Consider the following 24,919-nt stretch of genomic DNA (forward strand, 5'->3'; position numbering starts at 1 on the left):
GGGTGCCAGGTGATGAAGTGGGGATGGTGGCAGCAGCAAAGCAATTTTTGGGGGTGTTTTGGGTTTCTGAGGGTGCCCCCTTGCCTGTGTGCCTCCACTGAATCCTGCCTGGCTGGAAAAAGTTGAAAATACTTGGATACTCTGACTCCTGGGCTGGTTTTACCCAGAATTTCCAGGATTTCAACCCCATATCCTGAGATTAGGACATCCCTGTCAACATTCCTGGGCCCTGCCACCCACCCTGTGCTCCCCAGCACTGTTGGGGTGTCCAGAGAAATCCTGGGGGTGAAGCCTCTGCTCCAAACCAGCTCTGCCAGTGCCTGCAGAGGGGATGGAGTTCCCCCATTAACCCGGCCATGGTGCCCCTGACTGCAGGAGGGACAAGGAAAGTCTTTCCTCAGCCTCTGCTTCATAAGAAAATAATAAAATCACCCATATTAACCTGTTTTTTTCTAATATACAAGTGTGCACCTCTGCTCCTCAGGATATTTTGTAAGCCTTTGGATTTTTCTTGGAAGAGAGCAGGCCTTGAGTGGGGATTTGGGAAAAATCCTGCCCTGGGAGGGTGGTGAGGCCCTGGCACAGGGGGTCCAGAGAAGCTGTGGCTGCTCCTGGATCCTTGGGAGTGTCCAAGGCCAGGCTGGATGAGGTTTGGAGAGATCTGGGACAGTGGGAGGTGTCCCTGCCATGGATATTGGATTGGATATTCTATGAGATCCACCCCAAACCATTCCCTCATTCTGAGATCTCTCAGGGTGCCAGGAAAAATAATCTGACATCTCCCCCAGCAGCTGGGGATGGAGCTCACCTGGTACAGAGAGCCCCAGCAGGGATGGCAGTGCCCACCCTCAGCTCAGGGCCACAGGGCCAGCCCAAATCCCTGCCCTAAAATCCAGCTCCAAACACACAGGGAGCAAAAAATCCTTTTGTTTTTCTGGGTTTTGCTTTTTTGGGGTTGAAATCCCAACATTTGGGTGCTGTTGTGTGGCAATTACAGTTTCCAAACCAGCAGTACATGGTGGCCTGACCCCGAGAGAAGAAAGTATTTTAGCTTTTGCTACAAAAATGAGGGTATTTATATATAAACACACACACAGAATGAGCTTTTTGGTTTTTTCTCCTCATTTTTTTTTTAGAGCTGACCAGCAGAAAAATGTGAAACCATTTCCCTGCAGGTTTGGAAAAGCTTGTGCTGGTGGGGTTGTGCTGATGGGGGAGGGTTTGGGTTTTGTTTCAGATGAGATCCAGGATATCTTTCTTTCCTTTTTTTTTTTTTAAAAAGGTTTTACTCCCTCAAGAAAAAAAAAAAAAAAAAAAAGAGATTTACAAACAAAATAACAGCCTGTATCAACTCTCCAGAAGAGAGATGGTATGACAATATTAATCCAAACATCAAGCTATTTAATTCCCCAATAAAACATTGGAAAAAAAGGAGCCAACAGTATCTGCACTAACACTTTGCTACATATAAAATCTCCAGCTAATATGAAGCTTATGGTACCAACCTCTAAAACAGTTAAGATATATACACATAGGTTTTGCTTTTTGTTTTGTTTGGGGGGGTATATTAACAAACAGAATATTACAAAATATTAAAGAAGGCAACTCTTCTGTCATTTGTTTCAGGGAGGGTGGGTGTGGATTTTTTTTGTTCCTGTTTTTCTTCACTTGAAGTTGGCGTAGTCTGAGAAGGCGTCGATGTATTCCTGCACCACCTTGTAGCAGAATTCGTACTGTTCCTGTGGGAGTTCAGAGAGAGCAGGGTCACAGCAGGAAAATCCACACCTCAGACAGCTTGGGCAGGTGTCCAGAGCAGGTCCCACCTCCCTGTGACCCCCAAACCCTTCCTGGGGTACTCATGGCCAAAGAAATTCTGCTTTCCCCTTCCCTCTCTGAGGTTCTGTTTGGATCCCAAAAGATTTTTCTTCTAAAACCCTGAGCAAACCCCTCTTGCAAGACCCCACCCAGCCCCAACTCTACCAATGTGCAGGGTTCCACAGCCACTCCAGGACATTCTTCCAGGAGTTTCAGCTCATTAATGTATGGATTGTGGCTGAGGATGTCCCTAAGGAGGTTCCTACAACTTCTGTCCGTGCTTTAAAGGCATTTGATGCCTTAACAAGAGGAAGGGGAGACAGCTCCTGGCCCACCCTCACAAATCATGGATCCCAGAATGGTTTGGGTTGGAATGAACCTTGAAGGTTGGAAGGAACCTTGAGATTGCTCCAACCCCCTGCCATGGGCAGGGACACCTTCCACTGTCCAGGTTGCTCCAAGCCCCATCCAGCCTGGCCCTGGACACTTCCAGGGATGATGAACCCACATCTCCCCTTACTCCCTCTTCCATGAGAGCAAAACCCTTGAACCAAAGAGGTTTTTGCTCAGCACTGAGCCCCCCAGCCCATCCTTGCTGAGGTTCTGGTGGGGCAGGAGGCACCTACCAGTGTCTGCACCATGTGTGGCCTCTGTAGTCTTAAACTCTTGACTGTCTGAAAGACATCGAGGATGGCCTCTGCCTTCACCCTCTCCAGGACAGTGCTCAGTGCACAGAAGGTGCCCGTTCTTCCTGCTCCAGCACTGGGAAAGAGAAACCAGGAGCTCAGGGAACACCCCTGATGGCTTTGCCCAGAGGACAATCCAGAGGAGTCAGCCCTGCCCCAGTGCCACTGTCATATTTTCTGGAAAATCCCTTTGCCCAGGATTTCTCTCCTGGGAAGCTGAGAAGCCTCAGAGAAAAAGGGAAGCAATATTATCTCATTTGCTTGTCCTGTGTTTTGCTGGTTTGGAATGTGGTTTGGAGATTGTTTACCAACAGGTGATTGATTGCTTTATTGGTTTCATGTAAATTGTTTTCATTTAATGACCAATCACCATCAAGTTGTGTCAGGGCACAGGAAAGAGTCACGAGTTTACATTATTATCTTTTAGCCTTCTGTCTGTATCCTTTCTCTATTCTTTGGTCTAGTTTAGTTTAATATTCTTTAATACAATATAGATCATAAAATAATAAATTAGCCTTCTAAGAACATGGAGTCAGATTCACCATTCCTCCCAACAACCCCAAAAATACCCCACCCCAGCCTCTCCCATTTTACCCAGGACACAATTTGGGATTGTGACCATCTGCCAATCTCCTGGTGGAGCAGATCCCTCAGAGGGGTGGCCCAGCTGCTCCAGCCAGGCTTTACCTGCAGTGCACAGTGATGGGGTGGTTTCCAGACTGCTGCTGCTGCTTCTGCACCGCTGCAATGATGTTGATCATCCCTTTCCCATCCCCGGGGATCCCAACCTCCGGCCAGCCATGGAAGTGAAACTGCCGGATCTGTCGGCTCTTGTTCTCCTGTGGGGAGGGCACAGCTCCAGGTCAGGCTGGGGGATCTGTACCCAGGAACCCAGGGGGGATCAGGGCTTTGGGGTAACAATCCCTGCTTGGGGAGGAGCAGCATTCCCAGGGCAAGGAGCAGGGGAAATGTGGGCAATGGGGAGCAGGAGGGAGATAAGTTTTAGTATAGCATAATATAATTATAATATAATATAATATAATATAATATATAATATAATATAATATAAGCCTTCTAAGAACATGGAGTCAGATTGATAATTTCCTTCCTGCCATGGGGGACCCTGAAAATACCACAGGGATTCTTGGAAGAAGCAAGCAAAATCCTTGTAGGTGGAGGGGTGGCATTCCCAGGGCAATGAGTAGGGGAAATGTGGGGAATGGGGGGTAGGAGGGAGATAAGTTCTAATATAGCATTCTTTAATATAATATCATAAAAAAATAAATTAGCCTTCTAAGAACATGGAGTCAGATTCATCACTTCCTTCCTGCCATGGGGGACCTTGAAAGTACCACAGGGACTTTTGGAAGAAGCAAGCAAATTCCTTGCAGGAAAGCTGCTTGTGGAGGAATGGCATTTCCAGGGCAAGGAGGAAGGGAAGTGTGGGGAATGGGGAGCAGGAGGGAGGCTTGGTGGTGAGGGCAGCAGGAATGAGCAGCAGGACAGGGATACAGGGATAGAATCCCTTTGGGACAATGGGGAGCTGATGGAGCTGAGGGAACACCAGCAGGGGCTCATGGCAGTGAAACCCAGGAGCACGCAGAGGTCCCCAGGTGTCACAGACATATTTTCTGAAAAATCCTTTCACTAGGATCTTTTCTCCTGAGAAGCTGGGAAGCTTCTCCATCTTTTGCTACTTTGGACTGTGATTTGGAGCATTGTTTACCCAGCATGTGAAATTGTTTTTAATTAATGACCAATGACAGCCACCTGTGTCAGACTCTCTGAGTCTGTCACGAGATTTTATTATTCATTCCTTTCTAGCTTTCTGATTAAATCCCCTCTATTTCTTTAGGATATAATTTTCTTTTAATATAATATATATAATAAAATAATAAATCAGCCTTCTGAAACACAGAGTCAAGATTCTCATCTCTTCCCTCATCCTGGGGACCCTCAAACACCACCCACCCCACCAAGGGGGAGCAGCCAGGCTCTTACCCTGGTGTTGGTCACCAGCAGATCCCTCACTGTGTAGCTCTCACACTCCTCCTCCTTCTTCAGCTCCACCGTGATGTCCCCGTAGGACACGGAGCCGTCGGACGGCCAGTACTGGGCACACTTCTCCTGAGGAGGCAGCACAGGAGGGTTGGGAAGGATGAAAGTTTTGACAAGAAAGTCTCACAGATGTGTGTGCTTAGCAGAAAGATTCTTGAGTGTAGAGTTTGGTGAAGGAATAGAGATGGAAGCAAGTTTTGATACAGAAGAAAAGAATTGCTGAGCCAGTCTCACTGGATAACCAAGGAGGCAAAGGGTGTGTTAGTGAGAAGGGTTTTTTATGGCTTAGAGCAAAGGATAAACCCACCCCAAACAAGAAGATGTTTTTACCAAGCAGAAAGAGAGCACAGGCAAAAAAGTCAGCAAATGTTGCAAGTAGAAAAAAGGTTTCATAATTTTCTACTGCAAGAAAACTGAAAAACAACTTCTGGCTTAAACTGTAATCCACTAACTTTTAGTGACTGGAGAACAGTAACATGAATATGGTAATTACAGTAGTTATGATAGGCTAGAGATAAAAGTTAAGGTATAGATTGGTTCTACTGTATGAAGATGCTCAGCAAAGAAAAGTCTATAATGCATTGTAACCTAAACTCAGGGTCTCCAGGCCTGCCTGCAGCTGGAGCTGACAGCTGTAGGCACAGCTCTGTCACCCACAGCCCTGGACTGCTGTGACATCTTGGATGTAAGAAACTGCATTTTGGAGAGCCCCTGGAGTCCCACATCCCTCATTCAGGCTCTTACAAAGGAGGCCACACGGTGAGTAACCCCTATTTTTCCCACGGATTTGGATAGAAGAATCTCCTGGCAGGCGCCCAGCCCCAGGTGGTGTTGAGTTTTACTGGATCATGCAAAACTGCACTGGTATAATCATTTAATGACTATGATAAATGATATGATTGTTAAATGTGATGATTGTTTGGTAATTGGCTATGATTACTGTTTAATTGTACCTGTGGAAACCCAGGGCACTGGGAGTATTTCTGTGTCTGCTCTGGGGTGCCCTGACCCCCAGGGCAGCACTGACTCTGACTCTCATTCATGGAGAAAGTTTCCCAGATTCAAGACAGACTGGAATCCACAAAAGTGTGAAATAGATTATAGAGAGGAGTGTCGGTGTATCACTGGGTGAGAAATTTAGGGTTTGGGATTTTTAGTGTGTTGTGGATGGCAGCAAGATGGAGGGCAGAGGGTGTCATCCTGGGTTTCTTCTTCACGATTCTTCTTCCTTCTTCTCCATGGGTTTGGGTGGCATTTTGTAATTGGGCAGAAAAGTCTGCATTGTGGGCTCTGCGGGATCAGTTATTGGGTTAAAAGGGAAAATAATCCAGGTCTCAGTTCTTAATTGGATAGTTTAGTCTTAAAAGCCATTGGAACAAGAGATTGTTGGCCATTTTGTGCCTTCTGATGAAAAGCTGCAGAACTCACAGTAGTGAGACTGTTTTACTGATAAGACTGATAAGAAATAATAAACACCTGAGTGTGAACATGAATTACTGTCTCAAGTGCCTTCAATCCGGACCCAGAGAAACCATCACCTGGTACTCCCACAGTAACAAGAATCATGAGAAACCATGTTTGGGGGGTTTGATGGAGATCACAAGAATCCATGCTTGGATGAGATCAATGCATTCAATAGAACAATACAAGTTTAATAATTAATATGTAGTTATCTAATGATAAGAGTATAAAAGTGTTCACCCTCAACCCATGTTGGAGTCAGATTTGGGTCTGTACCCCTGACACCCAGAACTCCTCAATAAAAGCACCTGCATATAATCATTCTGTGATTATGCATTTAATCATTCTGTGATTGTGTGTTGCTCAACGCTAACAGTGGGATCCCACAGACCTCACAAACTCCCAGAATCATAGCCTGGTTTGGGCTGGAAGGACCCTAAGGATCATCCCATTCCAAACTCCTGCTGTTCATTCATTTATTTATCTCCCTGCTGTTTAGTGCAGATAACCCAGGAGCTTACCTGGCCTCTCTCCTCCAGCTCTGTCAGCATCACTATGGAGCAGGATTTCCACTCCCAGATCATCCTCCAGAAGTCCTCTATCGTGTGCTGCAGCGGCCCCTGGCTGGCGATGTAGGAATCCTTCTGGCGATAGCCCTGGGATGTGGGAGCAGGGTCAGTGCACCAGCAGCAGGAACCTCTTGGACATGGCTGGCCCACCGAGCTCAGCTCCATTTTGGGAGGATCACACCCCCTACACACACCCAGATTTATCCATTTGGGTTTCCAGCACACCTAAGCAATATTGCAAGCTCTGCGTGCTGGAGCAGAGCTTTGCCTTAGCTCCAAGTACAACTTTTACTGGGGATTTGGCACCATCACATTTTCTGGAAAAATCCCTTTGCCAGGATTTCTTCTGGGAAGCTGAGAAGCCTCAGAGAAAAATGAAAACAATATTATCTCATCTGCTTCTCCTGTGTTTTGCTGCTTTGGAATGTGATTGGAGATTGTTTATCCAACATGTGAATTGTTTTGACTTAATGACCAATCATGGTCAGGCTGTGTCAGACTCTGAGGAGTCAGTCACCAGTTTTTATTATCTTGTTAAACCTTCTGTAAGTATCCATTCTCTATTCTTTAGTATAGTTTTAGATTAGCATTCTTTAATATAATATCATAAAATAATAAATTAGCCTTCTAAGAACATGGAGTCAGGTTCGTAATTTCCTTCCTGCCACGGAGGATCCCAAAAATGCCACAGGGATTTTTGGAAGAAGCCAGCAAAACTAAACAGCACTGGCTGATCTTTGAGGTCCCTTCCAAGCCAGAGCATTCTATGATGTGTGAAACCAGCAGGAAGGCTGGGTGACTCTGGCTCCTCCACAGCCACAAAGAGTTTTTGTTTCCAAGCCCCTGTGAGTCCCCTGTGCCCTCCCTGCAGACTGTGACTGCAGATGCTTCGTCATTTGGAGTTTGTCATTTAAGCAAAGTTCAGCAGAGGCAGGAAATTGAATCCTCAGCCCAAATTGCTTACGTGCCATGGAAATTTTCTGATCTGGATGCACAACAAGGCAGCTGCTCCTGGCTGCTCCCACAGCCACAGCAGGCACCCAGCAAAGCAGATTTCAGGGAGCAATTAATTAGGGGTGTTAGAACTGGGAATTAACTGGTTTTAGTGGCAAACCCAGTGATTGCCTTTTTGGGGAAAAAAAGCCCTGTGTCATTAGGAGGGGAAAACAGAAATTGGGCTGGAAAAGAGCAGGGTCTGTGCCTTGGCCAGCACTGGCATCACTGCATGGAGATCAATACTCATCTGAGATGTCTCCCTGGAGTCCACAGGATTGCTCAGGAGGGAAGGATGTGCAATCACTTATCTCCTCCTCAGAGTGAGGACAGCACTTAACCTCCCTGCCTCCACCCAGACAGGTGTAATGGGATTGACCTGGCCACTCTCCAAGGTTTTGGGATTGTGTATTGCTCCCTGAGCTCATCTGGTGGATGTTTTCTGACCAAATGGCCAGTGCTGTGTTATTTCCATGGATACATGGATCCATTCTCCACAGCCATCAGCAGAGCCCAGAGGGGCAGAAATGAGCCCAGGATTTGGAAGGTCTGCTCAGGCTCCAGTTCTCCTCTCCCACAAGGAGCTGGATATATCTGGGGGGTTCTTGAAGAAAGAAACCAACACCATCCACTGACACAAAGTCACATGGAGGGAGCTGTACAAAACCCATAAAAGGAGTATTTGGGATAAATTCTTCCTAGAGGAAGCAGCATGAGGTGGTTTCCATTGGGAGAAGATGGGAAGAAGATTGGAGAAGACTCACATCAATGAAGGAAGCGTTGACATAGTCTGTGTTCTCCTCCCCTCTCTTCACTGGAATGATTACTCGGTTGAACTCATCTGGAACAGAACAAAACCATCTGAGATTTGGGATAACCTGCATGGCCTTCAGCTGGGGAGTCACCAAGCCCCAAGTGGGAGACAGAGATAAGGGAAGGGGAGCACAGTGCACCTGGCTGGGACAAGGACAGACAGCTCCACCCTCTGCCATGGCCTGGTTTGGGGCAGAGGAAGGAGATGCTGAGCTCTCCAGGAAAAGGAGCTGCTCAGCACTGGGACTCCTTTCTCTCTGAGGCAGAGCAGAAACCAGCAGAGAGGGTCATGCAGGCATGGTTGCCCATGTGTGTCCAGAGAAAGTCTGAGTATCTTCAGGCTGGAGACTCCACAACACCCCTGAGCAACCTGTGTCAGCATCTCACAGCCAAAATGTGTTCCCTGATGTTCAGAGGGACCCTCCTGTGGTCAGTGTGTGCCCACAGCCCCTTGTCCTGTCCCTGGCCACCCCAGACAGAGCCTGGCTCTGTCCTCCCTGCAGGTGTGGATGGGCAGGGATGAGGCCCCAGAACCTTCTCTTGTCCTTCTGAGCAATCCCAGCTCTCCCTGGAACCTTCTCTTCCCCTTCTGAGCATTCCCAGCTCTCCCATCCCTTCCTGAACCTTCTCTTCTCCTTGTGAGCATTCCCAGCTCTCCCATCCCTTCCTGAACCTTCTCTTCTCCTTGTGAGCAGTCCCAGCTCTCCCATCCCTTCCTGAACCTTCTCTTCTCCTTGTGAGCAGTCCCAGCTCTCCCAGCCCTTCCTCAGGGCACAGATGCTCCAGCCCCTCCCTGGGCTGTCCCCAGTCTGTCCATGTCCCTCCTGTGCTGGCACCCAGTGCTGCAGGTGTGGCCTCCCCAGTGCTGAGCAGAGGGGCAGGATCCCCTCCCTGGACCTGCTGGAAGAGTTTTGTCTCACCCAGCCCAGGCCACCACTGTCCCTTTTGTCACAAGGGCACTTTGCTGGCTCAGGTTCAGGCTGCAGTCTGTCAGGACCCCCAGGTCCTTTCCTCCAAGCTGCTTTTCCACCCAGCTGGGTGATCCCAGTCCAGGGGCAGGACTTTGCCCTTTTCTTTGAACATCACAAGGTCCCTGTTTGCTCCATTTCTCCACCCAATTCCTGTCCCCACACCCACCAGACCCTCAGCCAAACAAGCCTTACATGGAATTATCTGAAGCACCCTGTTCTTCTTCATGTTGGCTGGCAAGTTGCCCGTTCTCATCTTGTCATTCTGGATTTTGATTGAAGTGAGCTTCTGCAGGACAAGGAGCAGAGCAGAGGGGATGTTCAGAGCCACCCAGTGCCAGGTGATCCCTGCACCATCCCAGCAGATCCACCAGGACAGGACAACAGCCTCACTCACCTTGAACTCCTCCTCCAGCCCGTTGCTGCTGGTCCCTGGCACTTTGTTGTAGATCTTCTGGAGGTGGATCTCTAAGGAGGTCACCTCCAGCTCCGTGTCACCGTACAGATAGTGCTCCAGAAGTGCTTGGTATATGAACACATACTGCATCTGCAGGGGGGCAGGGACAAGGAAGGAGTAAAAGCAAGTCTGAGTCTCTCTGAAATCTTTTTAAAACTGTTCTCCCTGCTCATAACTGCACCTCCCCCTCTAGCCATACGAGTTACTTTGCTTATTTTCCCTGCCATGCCCAGTGAGGACATGCTGGGTGCAAACCCACCAACCCCTGCCCACCCTCTGAGACCCTAAAAAACTGAGTGACAACCTTCCTGCCACCAAATGGGGACTGTTTCTTTATTTACCACACCAAGCAAAGCAGATGTGACACAAAGTGTTCTCCAAGCCTGGAGAAAAGGAGGCTCAGGGGGGACCTTGTGGCTCCACAAGATTCCCTGACAGGAGGGAACAGCCAGGGGGAAAGAAGGAATAGGGAGAGAGGGAATGGCCTCAAGCTGTGCCAGGGGAGGGTCAGGTGGGATACTGGGTAAATTTCTTCATGGAAAGGGTTGTCCAGCCCTGGCACAGCTACCCAGGGCAGTGGTAGAGTCCCCATCCCTGGAGGGATTTAAAAGCCCTGTGGAGGTGGCACCTGGGGACGTGGGTCAGCGATGGCCTTGGCAGTGCTGGGGGACTGGATGATCGTAAAGGGCTTTTCCAATCCCAAAAACCAGTGATCCTATGATGTTTAACACTCTGGGATCTACACTGTCCCAGAGGCAGGACAGGGCACTGAGGACAAGTCAGTGCTGGGCTTGGAGACCACCTGGCTTTGAATTCCACTTCTCCCTCTCTCCCATGGAAAGTCTGGCACCACCACTGTGAAAGCCATGTGGATGTGGCACTTGGGGACATGGATCAGTGGTGACCTTGGCAGTGTTAAGGGAATAGCTGGACTCTATCTTAAGGATCTTCCCCAACCTAAATGATTTAATGATTCTACAAAGGGGATTAAGAAAAGAAGGACCCCATGTAGAGCCCACATGATGAAGCATCACCCCAAACGAGGGATGGCACAACCCTCACACAGGCTTTGAGTGGGTGAAGGAAATGCCTGCCCAGAGGGCAGGTGCTCCAGATTGCAAGGCAAGATGTATTCTATACCATCTGTATGGCAGTTGTCAAGTGGGCAGTTTGCCTTATCTCTTCCACAATCACTCCTCCCTCAGAAGGGGACATTGCTGATAACAGCCATTGAATGTCACTGCATGGCTGATAAGAACTACAGCATCCCACTGGGAGATGTGAGCCCAGAGGGAGGAGCCAACCATTCCTACCTGGATATAATTTGGGGATTCTGGAACACCAGCACAGCTTCTCCACTGGATTTCCCAGAGGAACAGCAGCTGCCTCTTCCACTGGATTCCCAGAGGAACACTACACCCTTTTCTCCAGGATCCCTGCTCCAACAGAACCACCCCTGACACTGCAGGAGGGCTGCAGCCACATTTCCAATGGAACTGCTACCAGCACCCTGACCCACAGGGTGTCAGGTTGGGTTCTGACTCTGTCAGAATTGTTTTAGTTTACTGCATTGTTTATTTTATCCTTTTATTTTCTTCCCTATTAAAGAACTATTATCTCCTGCTCCCATAATTTTTGTTGCCTGAGAGCCCCTTAATTTAAAATTTATAGCAATTCAGAGAGAGGAGGGGTTCATTTTCTCCATGCCAGGGGAGGCTCCTGCCTTCCTTCGCACACACCTGGGTCCCCAAACCAAGATAATCACCCAAAATGAGGGATGGCACAACCCTCACACAGGCTTTGAGTGGGTGAAGGAAATGCCAGCCCAGAGGGCAGGGCAGCAGCAGCACACTCACATCTGTCTGTACCATCTGGCAGCGCTGGGCGCGGATGCGGCTGACGAAGCCGTAGACATCGACCTTCCTCTCCGTGTGCATCATGTCCAGCATGGCGTCGATGACGATGAACGTGCCCGTGCGGCCCACCCCGGCACTGCACGACAAGGGTGGGGACATTGGCAAGGAATTCTTCCCTGGGAGGGTGAGGAGCCCTGGCACAGGTGCCCAGAGAAGCTGGGGCTGCCCCTGGATCCCTGGAAGTGCCCAAGGCCAGGTTGGATAGGGCTTGGAGCACCTTGCGATAGTGAGAGGAGTCCCTGGCCATGGTGGGGGTGGCACTGGATTGTCTTTAATGAGACCAGCAGACATGAAATGAAGACAAAGCTCTTGGAATCAGCTGGGGAGTCACCAAGCCCCAACTGGGAGACAGAGATAAGGAGGGGGAGCACAGTGCACCCCACAGTGCACACTCCACCCTCTGCCATGCCCTGGTTTGGGCAGAGGAAGGGGATGCTGAGCTCTCCAGGAAAAGGACCTGCTCAGCATTGGGACTCCCTTCCCCTTGAGGCAGAGCAGAAACCAGCAGAGAGGGTCATACAGGGCTGGTTGCCCATCTGTGTCCTTTCTTCTTGCTTCCCAAGAAGAAAAAAAATGAACCTGGGATGGTGCAAACGTGACCATCTCTGCCTTTAACCATGGGGCTTCTCCTTATTGCAATGTGGAAACCCCTGTGGCTCCCCCAGGGCTGCTGCTGTGCCTGAAACCACTCCAGGTGAGTCCATTGCTCCAGGCAATCTGTCAGGTCAGTGATGCCTTCTCCCAGAGAGGGATGTTATCTTCTCATGCCAAGAGAGATGCCATCAGTGCTCACCTTGGCTCACTCAGCATCCAGCCAACCCAAATGACCCCTCCAGATTAGTTGTAACACCCTAAAATCAGTGATTCCAAGAACTTCCTTCAATTCATGCATTTTTTTGCATGTCCCTATGAGGAACTTCCCCGTTTAACACAGGAAAATTAAATAAAGATAATGAATAAGTCCTGACTGAAAAAAAATACTAATTTCCTTTTAAATAGATGCTTTCCAGGACTCACCTGCAGTGCACCACTATGGCCCCTGCATATTGGGGATTGCAGGTCTTCACCTTCTTCAGGAATTTCAGCATCCCAATGGGGGTGAAGGGCACCCCAAAGTCGGGCCAGCTGGTGAAGTGGAACTGGGTCACCAGGCGCTGCGGCTTCTTGTTTGTGACATCTCCCACCTGCAGGGCAAAGGAGGGCTCAGGTTAAGGGGAAACACTCAGCTTTCCTTTCTTCCCCCAAAATGAAGAGAGAGAGGGAGGTGCAGACCCGAGATGGAGCTTAAGCAGCAGCATCCACAGCTGAAAGGGCATGGACTCAGGCTCTGGGAAAGATCAGTCTCTCAAAACATGACATTTTCACCACCCAGCACCACATCCCACATCTGAGGGGTGTGAGATGCCAGCCTGTGGATCCAGCCTGGCAGCAGCTGCCATGTTTCATCCCCAACAAGCTCAAACAGAAGCTGCTGCTCCATCCTTTCCTACTCCTCTGGCCAGATCATCTTTGGATTAAAAGCAGAAGAGGAAAACACACACATCCAGGCCATTGGAGTGAAACATGAGGCTTAGGAGGATCATCCTCAAAGTCCAGACAGGTTTACAGTCACCAACTCTTGCCTGCCTGCCTCTGAGAGAGGCAGGAAAACAAACAGAGTGACTAAAACACCCAGAGTCTCCTTGGAGGACAAGGAAATGTGGTGACAGATGGGAAAGCAATCAAACCCAACACATACAGTGCTGGATTTTGTCTCAGCTGAGGGGATAAATCTGATTATTTTCAGGCATTAAGTGTCTGTGGGTGAGAGCAGGAACAAACACTGCTAACAGCAAGTGCTGGAGTACTTCAGGATGGAATTTCAGCCCTGGCATCTCTCAGTTTCCCTGCTCTCAGCACGGCCATGTGGTACCACTGAGAACAGGCTCTGGTTAAAAATGGGTGCTGGGGGTCATTCCATGCCAACTCTGCTCTCACAGAGCCTTGGAGGAGTTGAGCCAACACCTTTGGGATGCCCAGAGTGGAGAGGGGAGGGATGGGATGGGATGGGGAGGTGATCCCTGGCACCTGCTGGATGCAGAACTTGCGCACGGTGTAATCCACCAGCACGGTCACGTCCTCCACGGACACTCGGATGTTCCCGTAGGTCCAACAGCCCTGGTCTGGCCAGTACTGAGCACATTTACACTGTGGGGAGAAAAAACAGGTGCAGGTGAGCTCTGGACACCCTCACAAAGCTGGGAATGGCTCCAGGACATGCCCATAGGGTCAAATCCCAGCCTGTGAAAGCTTCTGGCACTGACCTCTTTCCTCTCCTTCAGGTTGGTCACCATGACAATTGTCGCTGTGTTCTGCTCCCAAATCATCCTCCAAAAATCGTTCACTGTTTCTTCCTTTGGTCCTGAGGGGAAGGAAAAACAAGAAGTCCTCTTTGGGATCAACCTCTCACAATTTGGGGCCAAATCCCAGCATATGAGGTCACACATCAGTGATGATCCAACACATTTTTTGCCAATAGGTCACAGGAGGTGCTGTGGTGTCTGGGCATGCCTCATCCAAGGAATAATCCTATCACATGATACCTGGAGTGTTTGGATTTGTTTTATGGTCAGGAGTTCCATATTTAGCTCAAGAAAGGGAAATCAGACAAACAGAGCACGGACTTGCCCAAGGTCACCCAGGGGAATTGTGGCTGTCCCAGAGTCCAAAGAAGTCCTGCCCTGGGATTTTGGGTTTTAGCCATGGGATCCCATTTCAGTGTGGCACAGGAACAGTTCCCTGCTGCCTGCCAGACACGAAGCTAACTCAGCCTACACTCCCCTGCCAAGCCTGAGGCTCAGGGTGAGCCAAGAGAACAGCAGAGCCAAAGCTTAACCTGAGCCTGGAAGTGCTGAGGGACCTGATCCAGCCTCCTTCTCCAGCCAGAGCCAGGGAAAGTGGCCAGGAATGCCCTGACCCACTGGCAAGTCCAGAGAGGAAACACAAAGCACTCTCATGGGCAGGTAACATCCTGTTGCTGACATGATCCCCACCCTCTGAGTGGGAATTTCGGTTTTAGGGATGTGTTTGGACTTCTGAAGATCATAAGGATGTTTCTCTCTATCCCATCCCTGGGAGTGTTCAAGGGAGCTTGGAGCAACCTGGGATAGTGGGAGGTGTCCCTGTCCATGGCAGTGGGGTGGAATGAGATGAACTTTGAGGTCCTTTCCAGCAAAAACCATTCCATGATTGTGTGATTTGGGAGATTTAATTAAGCAGCTTCTAGAAGTCACAACACCCTCCAGCAATGGGACTGCACAGGAAGGACTTCTCTCTGTCCACCAAGACATCCAGCACTGCTCTTTGACTGGGAAAATCATTTTGGGAACAGTCTGTGGAGCAGCCAGGCCTCCTTTTGACCAGGGGAGCTCTGCAAGATGCTGTGCTGTGGGTAGAGGGGCACAGCTCCACTCAGCAGAGGGACCCAGCCCAGCTGCCCCCAACAGAGCCATGGCAATAGTCAAGAATTTACCTTGTGCAGCAATGAATTTGTTTTTCTCTTGGTACCCCTGTATGAGAAGAAAAAAAGGAAGAGAAATTAATATTTCTCTAACACAGGAGTCATTAAATGCATTTACTTGAAGAACAAACAGAGCTGGCATCTGCTCTGCTCCTCATTCTCCCTTGTGCAGAGAAGGGGCTGCAGCCTCTGAGGGGAGAATCAGCTCCAAAGATGGGCTGAAATCATTGAGAATCCTTGTGCAAAGGGATGTTTTACCACAGGAACACTCCCCATGCTCACAAAATGCAGGAATGACCCCACTTGTTGGCACAAGGCACTAATGAAGGGCTGACAGCCCTTCCACTGCAGTGGACCCTGCATCCAGAGCATCACATGAAAATCAGCATTGATCATTGGAAAAGAGGGGCTGTAGAACTCACAGGGACTGGTTTTGTGTATTTTATTTACTGGGGAGGGAAGGAAAAAGCTCTTTTGAGTCTTGCTTTGCTTCACGTGCCTGCATCTCTCACATGACCCCTCCAGCTGGTTGGAGCCACATGGTGACAACCACAAAGGACCCAGGGGCACAGCAGGGCAATGCTGCTTCCACTTCAGCTGGATTCCTTGATTTCTTCTCCATCCCCTTCCCACATCCAGCCCTGCAAGCACTGATGATCAACTGGTCACATTCTCCAAGGATTTCAAACCACAGGGATGTGGCACTTGGGGACATGGTTTAGCACTGGGAGAATGGTTGGACTTGTGGCTCTTAGAGGGCTTTTCCAACCTCAAAGATTCTATGATTTTTCAGCTGTTTGTTGAACAGAAATGCCCAGCTCCAGCAGGAGTGATTCCCCAGCCCTCTCCAAAGCCTGCTTGGCTTTGCCCTGGCAGGGATCTCCCCTCCACACCCCAAAACTCACATTGATGAAGGAGGCGTTGATGTAGTCGGAGTCAGGGACCCCTTCCACAGGAGTCAGGTGAACCCTGGAATGATCATCTGGAGGGAAATGAAAACTCTGCATTAAAGACAACCCCCTCCACTCTGCTGCTACCTGACCTAGTGAGAATCCAGGAGTTGGAGTGGAGCCCAAACTCCTGGCTCTGCTGCAGAAACACCTTTATGCCCCCAAATTCCTCTTGCTCAAACCCAGAGAGGTCCTAGATCTTGTCCAAGGTATTTTTTTTTTCTCCACAGTGCATATTTGAGGGCACTCTAAGCCAGCCCACTGCCCAATGCCACCAGGCAAGAGTTGTCCCTTCTGGCATTTCCCATTCCTTTCACTCTCCATGGCCTCCTGGCTCCATGGAGCTTCTCCTCACAGGTATCCAAAGCTAAAGCAGACACAGCCACACACCTGGGAGGGGAAATGCCCTCATCTGTGCCCTTGCCCATCCCAAAACCAGGAATGGGGAGCCCTGGCAGGAGCCCCTGAGTGTTTCCCCCCCCCATCCACGCAGCTCTGACACGTACAGGGCAAAATGTTCACATATCTGTTCTTCTCCTTGTTCTCCTCCTTGGAAGCAGCTTCACATGTGGCCTGGATGGGACAGGCTGGGAGAGCCTGAAATGGCAGAAAAAAAAGGATTTTCCATGAGGTTTTCATGGCACAGCAGGAACAATGTGCTGGCAAATGCCACATCTGAGCATCCTGCCCCTCTGGATGTGTCCCCACCACCCACAGCCCTCACCTCCACTCCAGCAGCAACTTTCAATGTGACAATTTAAATAGCTGGGCTGGACCAGAGAGCAAATCCCTCTGGAAAGAGATCTGGAATCTCCTGACCCATGGACACGAGGTGGCAGCAAAGCTTCCAGCTCTGAACCCACTCGGCAGCACCAATGAGCTCATTCCTGATTCCAGCCCACGGAGGTTTCTGTGAGATTCCCTCATTAACAGTGCTGCTAATTGTGACCTGATTAAGCCCCCACGGCCCCAGCCCACCCAGGGATGGCAGGAGCATCCCCAGGGGGCCTTTGGTGGGGGGAGAGGGCTGGGGTGACAGGGGACACTGTCCCTGGGTTTCCCAGCTGAGCACAGGAGGTGCTTCCCCAGCACTGTTATTCCACATCCTCTTTGAACAGCAAAGAATGTTCTGGAGGTATCCACCATCCCTTCCTCCAGCTGACAGGATGGCAGGAAGTGCCCAGAGCAATCAGGTATTTATAACCCTAAAAATCTCCCTCCCTGGGCATTCATTGCACCTATTTGGTTTCATCAAAGCACGGCCAGGAAAGGGATCAAGTTTTGTAGCAGCTGGACAAAGTGGAGTGGCTTTTTTTTTATCTTCTCCTCGTTCTCATGGTGCCATATCATGGCTTGGACCTGGGCTGGGAGCAGAGATCTGATGAGCAGCAGCTGAGGGGGATGGAAAGGGGCTCAGACTGGAGAAAAGGAGGCTCAGGGGGGACCTTGTGGCTCTGCACAGCTCCTGACAGGAGAGGACAGCCAGGGGGCTTTGGGCTCTGCTCCCAGGGAACAGGGACAGGAGGAGAGGGAACAATCTTAAATTGTGCAAGGGGAGGTTTAGATTGGATATTTAGGAAAATATTTTCACTGAAAGAGTTGTCAAGCCACAACACCAGCCCCAGCAGTCTGGGGAGTCACCATCCTTGAAAGTGTTAAGCCAAAAGTGTAGATGTGGCACTGATGTGGCACCTGGGGACATGGTTTAGTGGTGATCTTGGCAGTGCTGGGTTAATGGTTGGACTAAAGGGAGATTATCAGATTATCAGTTGGAAAAGAGATAATATTTTCCAACCTTAATGAACCTATTCTATTCTATTCTATTCTATTCTATTCTATTCTATTCTATTCTATTCTATTCCACTCCATTCCATTCCATTATTTTTGCATTGACAAGGCAAAACAGATCCATTGTCACAAGCTGCAAGGCCCAGCAATGTCCAGAAGAGGTTGTGGCCATCCCTGAAGAAATGCTCTGGGCTTGTGGGACAAGCACAATGCCTGAACTCCTCACAGCTGAAGGCCAGCCTTTGTCCCACACACTGTCACCATTGTGTTTCAGGGTTAACAGCTCACTGAAATAAAATGGGTTCATTCCTGTTTCTCTGTCAAAGCTTTCTTTTGGTTGGTTGTGGATTTAAGGCCATGAGGACTGGGAGCTGGGGGGCAGAGCTTGGGAGGCAACCAGCAAGCAGGGGAGCTCTGAAAGACCCCAAGACATCCAGGAACATTCCTGAACCCAGGAAAATGTAATTCTGAAGAGCTGTTTGCTAGAAACCCTGCTTTCTGCTTTCTGCAGTGAGCATGAGGGTGAACAGTTTGTCACAGATTCAAGGACAGATTCAGCCCTGCCACCACTCAGCCTTTAAGAGAGCCCCTGTCCTGGATTGCAAGGCAATGTGTGTATTCTATTCCCATCTGCCAGAGGTGGGGCAGTTATCTGCTGTTCATTGGGCAGTTTTCTTTATCTGTTCCACAGCCAATCCTCCCTCCAGGAGATCTCTGCTGTTCATGGACCATTAATTATTAATTATCTTCTGTCCATGGCCAGTGAGTGTCCCTGCATGGCTGATCCAATTCCACCATCCCATGGGGAGATGCTCCGCCCAGGGGAGGAGCCAAGCATTCCTACCTGGATCCAATCTGAGCTTTGGGACACCCCAGCAGCCTTTGCCCCCTGCATTGCCAGAGGAGCAGCTTTCTGCTGCCCTGCATGGCCAGAGGGAGCCCAGGCCCATCTGCAGCAGCCCTGGAGCTGCAGAGGAAAACTCCCCCCTTGTGCAGGATCCCTGCTGCAGCAGAGCCACAGCTGGCACTGCAGGAGGGCTGAGCCCCCATGGCATGGGGCTGGGACACCCCCTGACACACAGGGGGCAGGGACTGCTCTCACTCTGGCTGTGTTGTTTTGTATCACTGCATTGTTTATTTTATTTTTATTTTCTTCCCTAATAAAGAATTGTTATTCTTGCTCCCACATCTTTGCCCGAGAGCCCCTTAATTTCAAAATTACAATAATTCAGAGGGAGGGGGTTTACATTTCCCATTTCAGAGGGAACTCCTGCCTTCCTTAGCACACACCTGGCTTTTCAAATCAAGACAGAGTCCTAGAGCGATTTGGGCCAAAAGAGACCTCAAAGATCACCTCATTCCACTCCCCTTCATGGGCAGGGAAACTGCAGGGAGGTTTGTCCCAGGCTGGAGCAGCAGGCCAGCCCAAGCACCCCTACAGTGTAGCAGAGTTCACTGAAGGCAGCCAGAACAACGTGTGCTGAGCCTGTCTCACCCAGACCTGCTCCAGGACAAACACCCTGACCCTGCCCTCTGTGCTTCCTGCTGCCTGAGAGCGTAGAAAAGGCATTTTGTGCTGTTCTTGTGAACCAGCAAAGGCTTCCTAAAGATAAGGAAAGCTCCACATCTCTCTGGAGGAAGACACCAAGGCTATTCCCATGACAATGTGATGGAAGAGAGTAAGTTAAAAGACATGGACTTTCGCTTGCTCACAGAATGACGTGGCTCCTTGTTCACCTATTGAGAACTTTGTTTCTTTCTTATGACCAATGGAGAGTGAATGTGTCTGTTAAATAGATGTAAACAACTTGAAGCAACATGTTGCTAAAATGAATCTCTCTTAGGCACCCTTCTGATGGAGTCTTGGTGCTTTGTGCTGTGTTGCAGCGAAATCAGAGCCCCTTAATCTCAAAATTACAATTCAGAGAAAGAGGGTTTACATTTCCCATTTCAGGGGGAACTCCTGCCTTCCTTAGCACACACCTTTCTTTCCAAACCAAGAAGCAGGCCCTAAACCCAACCCTGAGGGCAGCAGCAGGGGCACTCACGTTGAACTCCTCCCTGAAGAGCTTGTTGTCATCGGCCATGCGGCGATTGATCTCCTCCTCCAGCTTGTCCACGGGCAGCGGGGGATACTTGCGGTTGGTGCTGGGCGAGCGGGCCAGCAGGGGCATACTCTGGGGCTCTGCAAGGACACCCAGGGGTTACAGATGGATAATGCATGGAGACTAACGTTATAGTAACAATAATGGGTGGATAGGAACATTCTAGTAACTATAATGCATGGAGAGTAACATTATAGTAACTACCATGGATGGATAGTAACACTATGGTAACTAGAATGGGCAGATAGTAACATTATAGTAACTATCATGCATGGATAGTAACATTATAGTAACTAAAATGATGGATAGTAACATTGTAGTAACTATAATGGATGGACAGTAACATGGTAACTAGAATGGATGGATAGTAACATTATGGAAACTAGAATGGATGGATAGTAACATTACAGCAACTGCAATGGATGGATAGTAACATTCTAGTAACTATAATGCATGGATAGTAACATTATAGTAACTATAATGGATGGATAATGCTATAGAAACAAGATGACCCCCAGTGGCAGGGAGGAATGTTGAGGAGGATCCCATCTTATCAGAGGGCTAATTAATCACTTTATTATACTGTATTATTATATATTATATTACATTATATATAATATATATATTATAGATATGATATATAATATTACATTATATATAATACATATTACATTATATATAACATAATATTATATTATATACAATATATAATATATATATATATATACATATATATAAAATATAATATTATATTACATTACATCTAAACTGAATCTGCCAAGCACTCCACTGCACAGAATCTCGTGACTGTCAGCTGACACACACACACCTGGATTCCATTGGTCAGTGAATCAAAACACTCACACCAGAATCCAATCATCAATTCCCTTCAGGTAAACAATCTTCCACAATGCATTCCACTCATGAACAAAACAGGAGCAGTAAATGAGATAAGAATTGTTTTTTCTGTCTCTGAGGTTTCAGAGAATGTGAAAACCCAGAAACATTCTTGGGAAGAACTGTGCCTTGCTTTACTCTGGGAAGAGAAATGTGGTGACGGTTGGCTCTCACAATTAAGGGATGACTATTGTGTGAACATTAAGAAAAGCTTTAGTGATGTATGGTTACGTTATTGTGGTTTAGATGTCCTCTGCTCTCCCCACAGCTCCCTTTCCCCCTGTATTGTTGCCATCAGGCAGCCTGGGTGTCCAGGACAGGTACAAAGAAGCTGCACAGGTGTCCCTGGCATGGGCAGTGGGAATGGAAAAGCTTGGGGGTGCTCAGGGGGTGAGGCATGGCAACACCTGAGCTCCAATCCAGCAACAAGAAAGCAGTTTGCACTGATAAATGGCACAGAAGAGCTGAATGACAGACTCTGGGAGGGGCCAGGGCTGGCTGCAACCCCAGGGGTATAAAACACTGAGCATCCACCTTGAAGATGAACTGGCTGTGTGGTACTCATGAGGGGCAGTTTGCAGTGCTGTGAATTTTTCTTTATGTAGTCCTTTGTTGTATTTTTGTCAAGGGTTAATAAACCTTTTTAAATTTTCACAGTGAGCAGTTGTCTCTCACACAGGGGTAACAGGGGCCACCAGCTGTGCCCTGTGGCCAGCACTGCCCACCCAGGCCAGGGGAGCACAGGGACCCCACATGTGCCACTTTCAGGGCTGTCCTTGTGTCTGCACAGAATGGTTTGGGTTGGAGGGGGTGTTAAAGAGCATCTTGGTCCAACAGCTTCCACCAGACCAGGCTGCTCTGAGCACAGTGACACCTGGCTTGTGGCAGCATTGGGATGGCAGCAGGGCCAAGGCAGTGCCTGTCCCCTGTGCTGGTACTGCTGGGGCACCTCCAGTGCTGGGGACACTTCTGAGCTTCTCACAAAAAGATCTTGAAGGGCTGGAGGGTGTCCAGAGAAGGGAATGGACATGGGGAAGGAGCTGGAGCACCAGGAGAGGCTGAGGGAGCTGGGAAGGGGCTCAGCCTGGAGCAAAGGGGGATCAGGGGGGCCCTTGTGGCTCTGAGGGGACAGCCGGGGGGGTCGGGCTCTGCTCCCAGGGAACAGGGACAGGAGCAGAGGGAACGGCCTCAGGCTGGGCCAGGGGAGGGTCAGGTTGGACATCCAGGAAAATTTCTTCATGGAAAGGGTGTCCAGCCCAGGGCAGTGTTGGAGTCCCCATCCCTGAAGGGATATAAAAGCTGTGTGTATGTGGGACACGGTCAGTGGTGGCCTTGGCAGTGCTGGGGGATTGGATGATCTTAAAGGACTTTTCAAACCTCAAAAAATCAGAGATCCTATGATGTTTAACACTCTGGGATCTACACTCTCCCAGAGGCAGGACAGGGCACTGAGGACAAGTCAGTGCTGGGCTTGGAGACCACCTGGCTTTGAATTCCAACTTCTCCCTCTCTCCCATGGAAAGTCTGGCACCACCACTGTGAAACAACTCCCAGGAGGGCACAGCAGAGGCAGCTGCTGCTTGTGCAGCTCAGCAGAGCCCAGAAAGGCCATGTGAGGGTTACACCAACACAGCTGAGCGTTTATGAAGTTCACACCTCCGTTTACAGCGAGGTAAGATGGCTGGGAAGGTCTTAGCAGCCAACATAAAAAAGGTGCTGAATTCCAGTTAGTGCTTCTCAGAAGGTGTTTGGTTTATGTGGAAGGAGTACTGAAAAAGCATCTGAACTGAGTTTAAGAGGCCTCCTCAGATCTTAATCAGTGCCTACACATGGATGGAGATGCCCAACTTCAGACCCTCAATGTCAGCTCTGGCTCACAGCTCAGGGGCAGAAGAATTTAAACATTAAACAAGGCTTTAAAATGCATCTGTGCATGTTTAGGAGGTACAAAATGTTTTTATAATGAAAATGAATGTATTCCTTTTTTTCTCCTGGAAATGTTAGTCGGGTGTCCACAGTGTGAAGATCTGAGTTTTAATCAGAGACCATCCTAATCTGAGAGAGCAGAAAAATATTTAATTACTCCCCAAAGATGTGGCTTTTTTTTTCAAAAAAGGTTCTCATTTGGGTCAAAGAAACACTGAAAACTCAAGAGGAATGTGAGTAGTGATTTTGGAAGTGATCACCCATTTTAATATCAACCACTTGAGGGCAAACATCGAATCGGTGGAACGAAAGCTGGGAAACAAACCTTCATTCTGTGAAAGTCTACCAAACCCATGGAGAACATGGAACAAAGGAGGTCAGGAAACAACAAAATAGAAATGAAAAAATATTTGCCTACAAAAATAAAAGGTGGGGGAGAGCCTGTGTGGCAGCAGGTGGACTCACCTGTGTCGTCTGTCCGGCCGTTGGACAGACGGAAGGAGTTGGAGTGGCTCCCTGCCTGCTTGTATTTCTTGAACCTGCCAAGGAGAATTGGGGTGGAAAAGTCAGAAAATATCCAGCAGGAAGCCCAGGTCCCCCCCCAGATGAGACCTGAGTAAGAATGAATACTGACAAAAGGAGGAGGACACTAAAAGGTAGCAAAAATCTGAAATTCTGAAGAAAGGAAGTTATTGGTTCAGATTTTACCTATTTTTTACTTCGATCTAACAGCAGAAAAATTAAAAAGAGCAGAAAAAACTTCTGGAAGTAGCAATATCTCACTTCTTCCTTATGATGGAAGAAAACTCTGTATATAGTTTGCTCAAGGGATATATGCAAACCAGGTTTAATCCAGCTGCCTATTACTGTGTGAAAAAGAACAACAATGATGTGGAAAAGGCCACACAGGAATAAAGGATGATTTTGGTAACAGCACACTGACTCAACTTACTACAGGTGAGAATTTATGAGCATAATCACAACCATCTAGAAGCACCCAAAGAGCTCTTTCCCTTTTTTTTGCCACACTTTCTGAAGGCTTCATGGATGAGCTGGTGGGTCCAGGAGGCTGCAGGAGCTCTGAAACCCTGCCTGTGAGCAGAGCTTTTCACTGAGCACATCTGGAACAGCTGCAGGAGCCCAGGGAGAGCTGGAAACCAGGAGAAGCTTTAAGGGTGCTCCTTCCAGAGGACACCCCAAGGAGTCCCTGCTCCCTGGGCTGACCCAGCAGAGCACACAAAGCCCAGCTTGATCTGTCCTGCAGCAAATCCCTGCTCCATGTGCTGTTAACTTGGAGCAGCTGCTCATGCTCATTTTGCCTGAAATTTGGAGTTTTGCTGAATCATTGGGCAGTGAACACAAACTCTTTCTTTCAGGGCTGGAAGCCAGGTGGGAAGGACTCAAACTCTGCTGCTGCTGAACTCCTGAGGCAAAACTCTCCTCAGGTTCACTGCTGTGAGGGCAGGCCTGGAGCCAGGAGACACAGGGGAGTTTTCCACTGCTAAGGAAATTGGTTTTTCTAATTTTTTAAAGCTTACTTAATCACCAAACTGGTGAGTAAATGAAAATGTTTACTGCAGGTGAATAAAGACATTCTTAGTTATGCTTTCAGGAGCTGGGAATGCTTCATATTGAGCAGGGCAGATGCTTGGATTCTAAAAAATGAACCTAAGAAGGTTTTATTTCTAAAAATTGGACTTAAGAAGGCTTTAATTTCAATTACTATCACTCCTCACAAGTTCCTGCCATTCACAGTGAAAGGTTCACAGTGAGGTTTAGTACCCAAAACAGTTTGGATATTGGATCCTGCTTGCTATCAAGATGGGAATCAAGGAATAACACATTGAAAGGACTTTGTGTTCAGCCTCCCTGGATTACTCAATCCATCATTTGCAGCCTCACCTGCTTTTCCCCACACTGACAGGGCTTCAGTTCAATCCACCCTGCTAAAAGTGACATTTTGAAAGGCAGAACAGGAATTCCCCACAGGAGGAGCAGCTTTGCAGAGAAAGGAATGA

General features: G+C 48.7%; 1 protein-coding gene across 2 annotated transcripts in view; it reads right to left on the reverse strand.

The window, feature by feature from the left end:
* Nucleotides 1-1,344: 1,344 nt before the first annotated feature.
* PTPRA (protein tyrosine phosphatase receptor type A) overlaps nt 1,345-24,919 on the reverse strand; it is a 131,226-nt gene continuing 107,651 nt past the window's right edge. For both annotated transcript variants that reach the window (XM_058804366.1, XM_058804368.1), the window contains 17 exons: nt 23,367-23,440; nt 20,022-20,158; nt 16,692-16,782; nt 16,141-16,217; nt 15,248-15,284; nt 14,040-14,137; nt 13,804-13,923; nt 12,754-12,920; nt 11,677-11,812; nt 9,761-9,910; nt 9,559-9,652; nt 8,347-8,423; nt 6,542-6,676; nt 4,503-4,628; nt 3,189-3,340; nt 2,442-2,577; nt 1,345-1,739 (listed from right to left, as the gene is read on the reverse strand). In XM_058804366.1, coding sequence (XP_058660349.1) covers nt 1,665-1,739; nt 2,442-2,577; nt 3,189-3,340; nt 4,503-4,628; nt 6,542-6,676; nt 8,347-8,423; nt 9,559-9,652; nt 9,761-9,910; nt 11,677-11,812; nt 12,754-12,920; nt 13,804-13,923; nt 14,040-14,137; nt 15,248-15,284; nt 16,141-16,217; nt 16,692-16,782; nt 20,022-20,158; nt 23,367-23,440 — 1,882 coding nt within the window. In that variant the 3' untranslated portion in view covers nt 1,345-1,664. The remainder of the gene's footprint in view (nt 1,740-2,441; nt 2,578-3,188; nt 3,341-4,502; nt 4,629-6,541; nt 6,677-8,346; nt 8,424-9,558; nt 9,653-9,760; nt 9,911-11,676; nt 11,813-12,753; nt 12,921-13,803; nt 13,924-14,039; nt 14,138-15,247; nt 15,285-16,140; nt 16,218-16,691; nt 16,783-20,021; nt 20,159-23,366; nt 23,441-24,919) is intronic.

The sequence above is a fragment of the Ammospiza caudacuta genome, chromosome 4 (genome assembly GCF_027887145.1).
Source record: "Ammospiza caudacuta isolate bAmmCau1 chromosome 4, bAmmCau1.pri, whole genome shotgun sequence".
Taxonomy (NCBI): Eukaryota; Metazoa; Chordata; class Aves; order Passeriformes; family Passerellidae; genus Ammospiza; species Ammospiza caudacuta.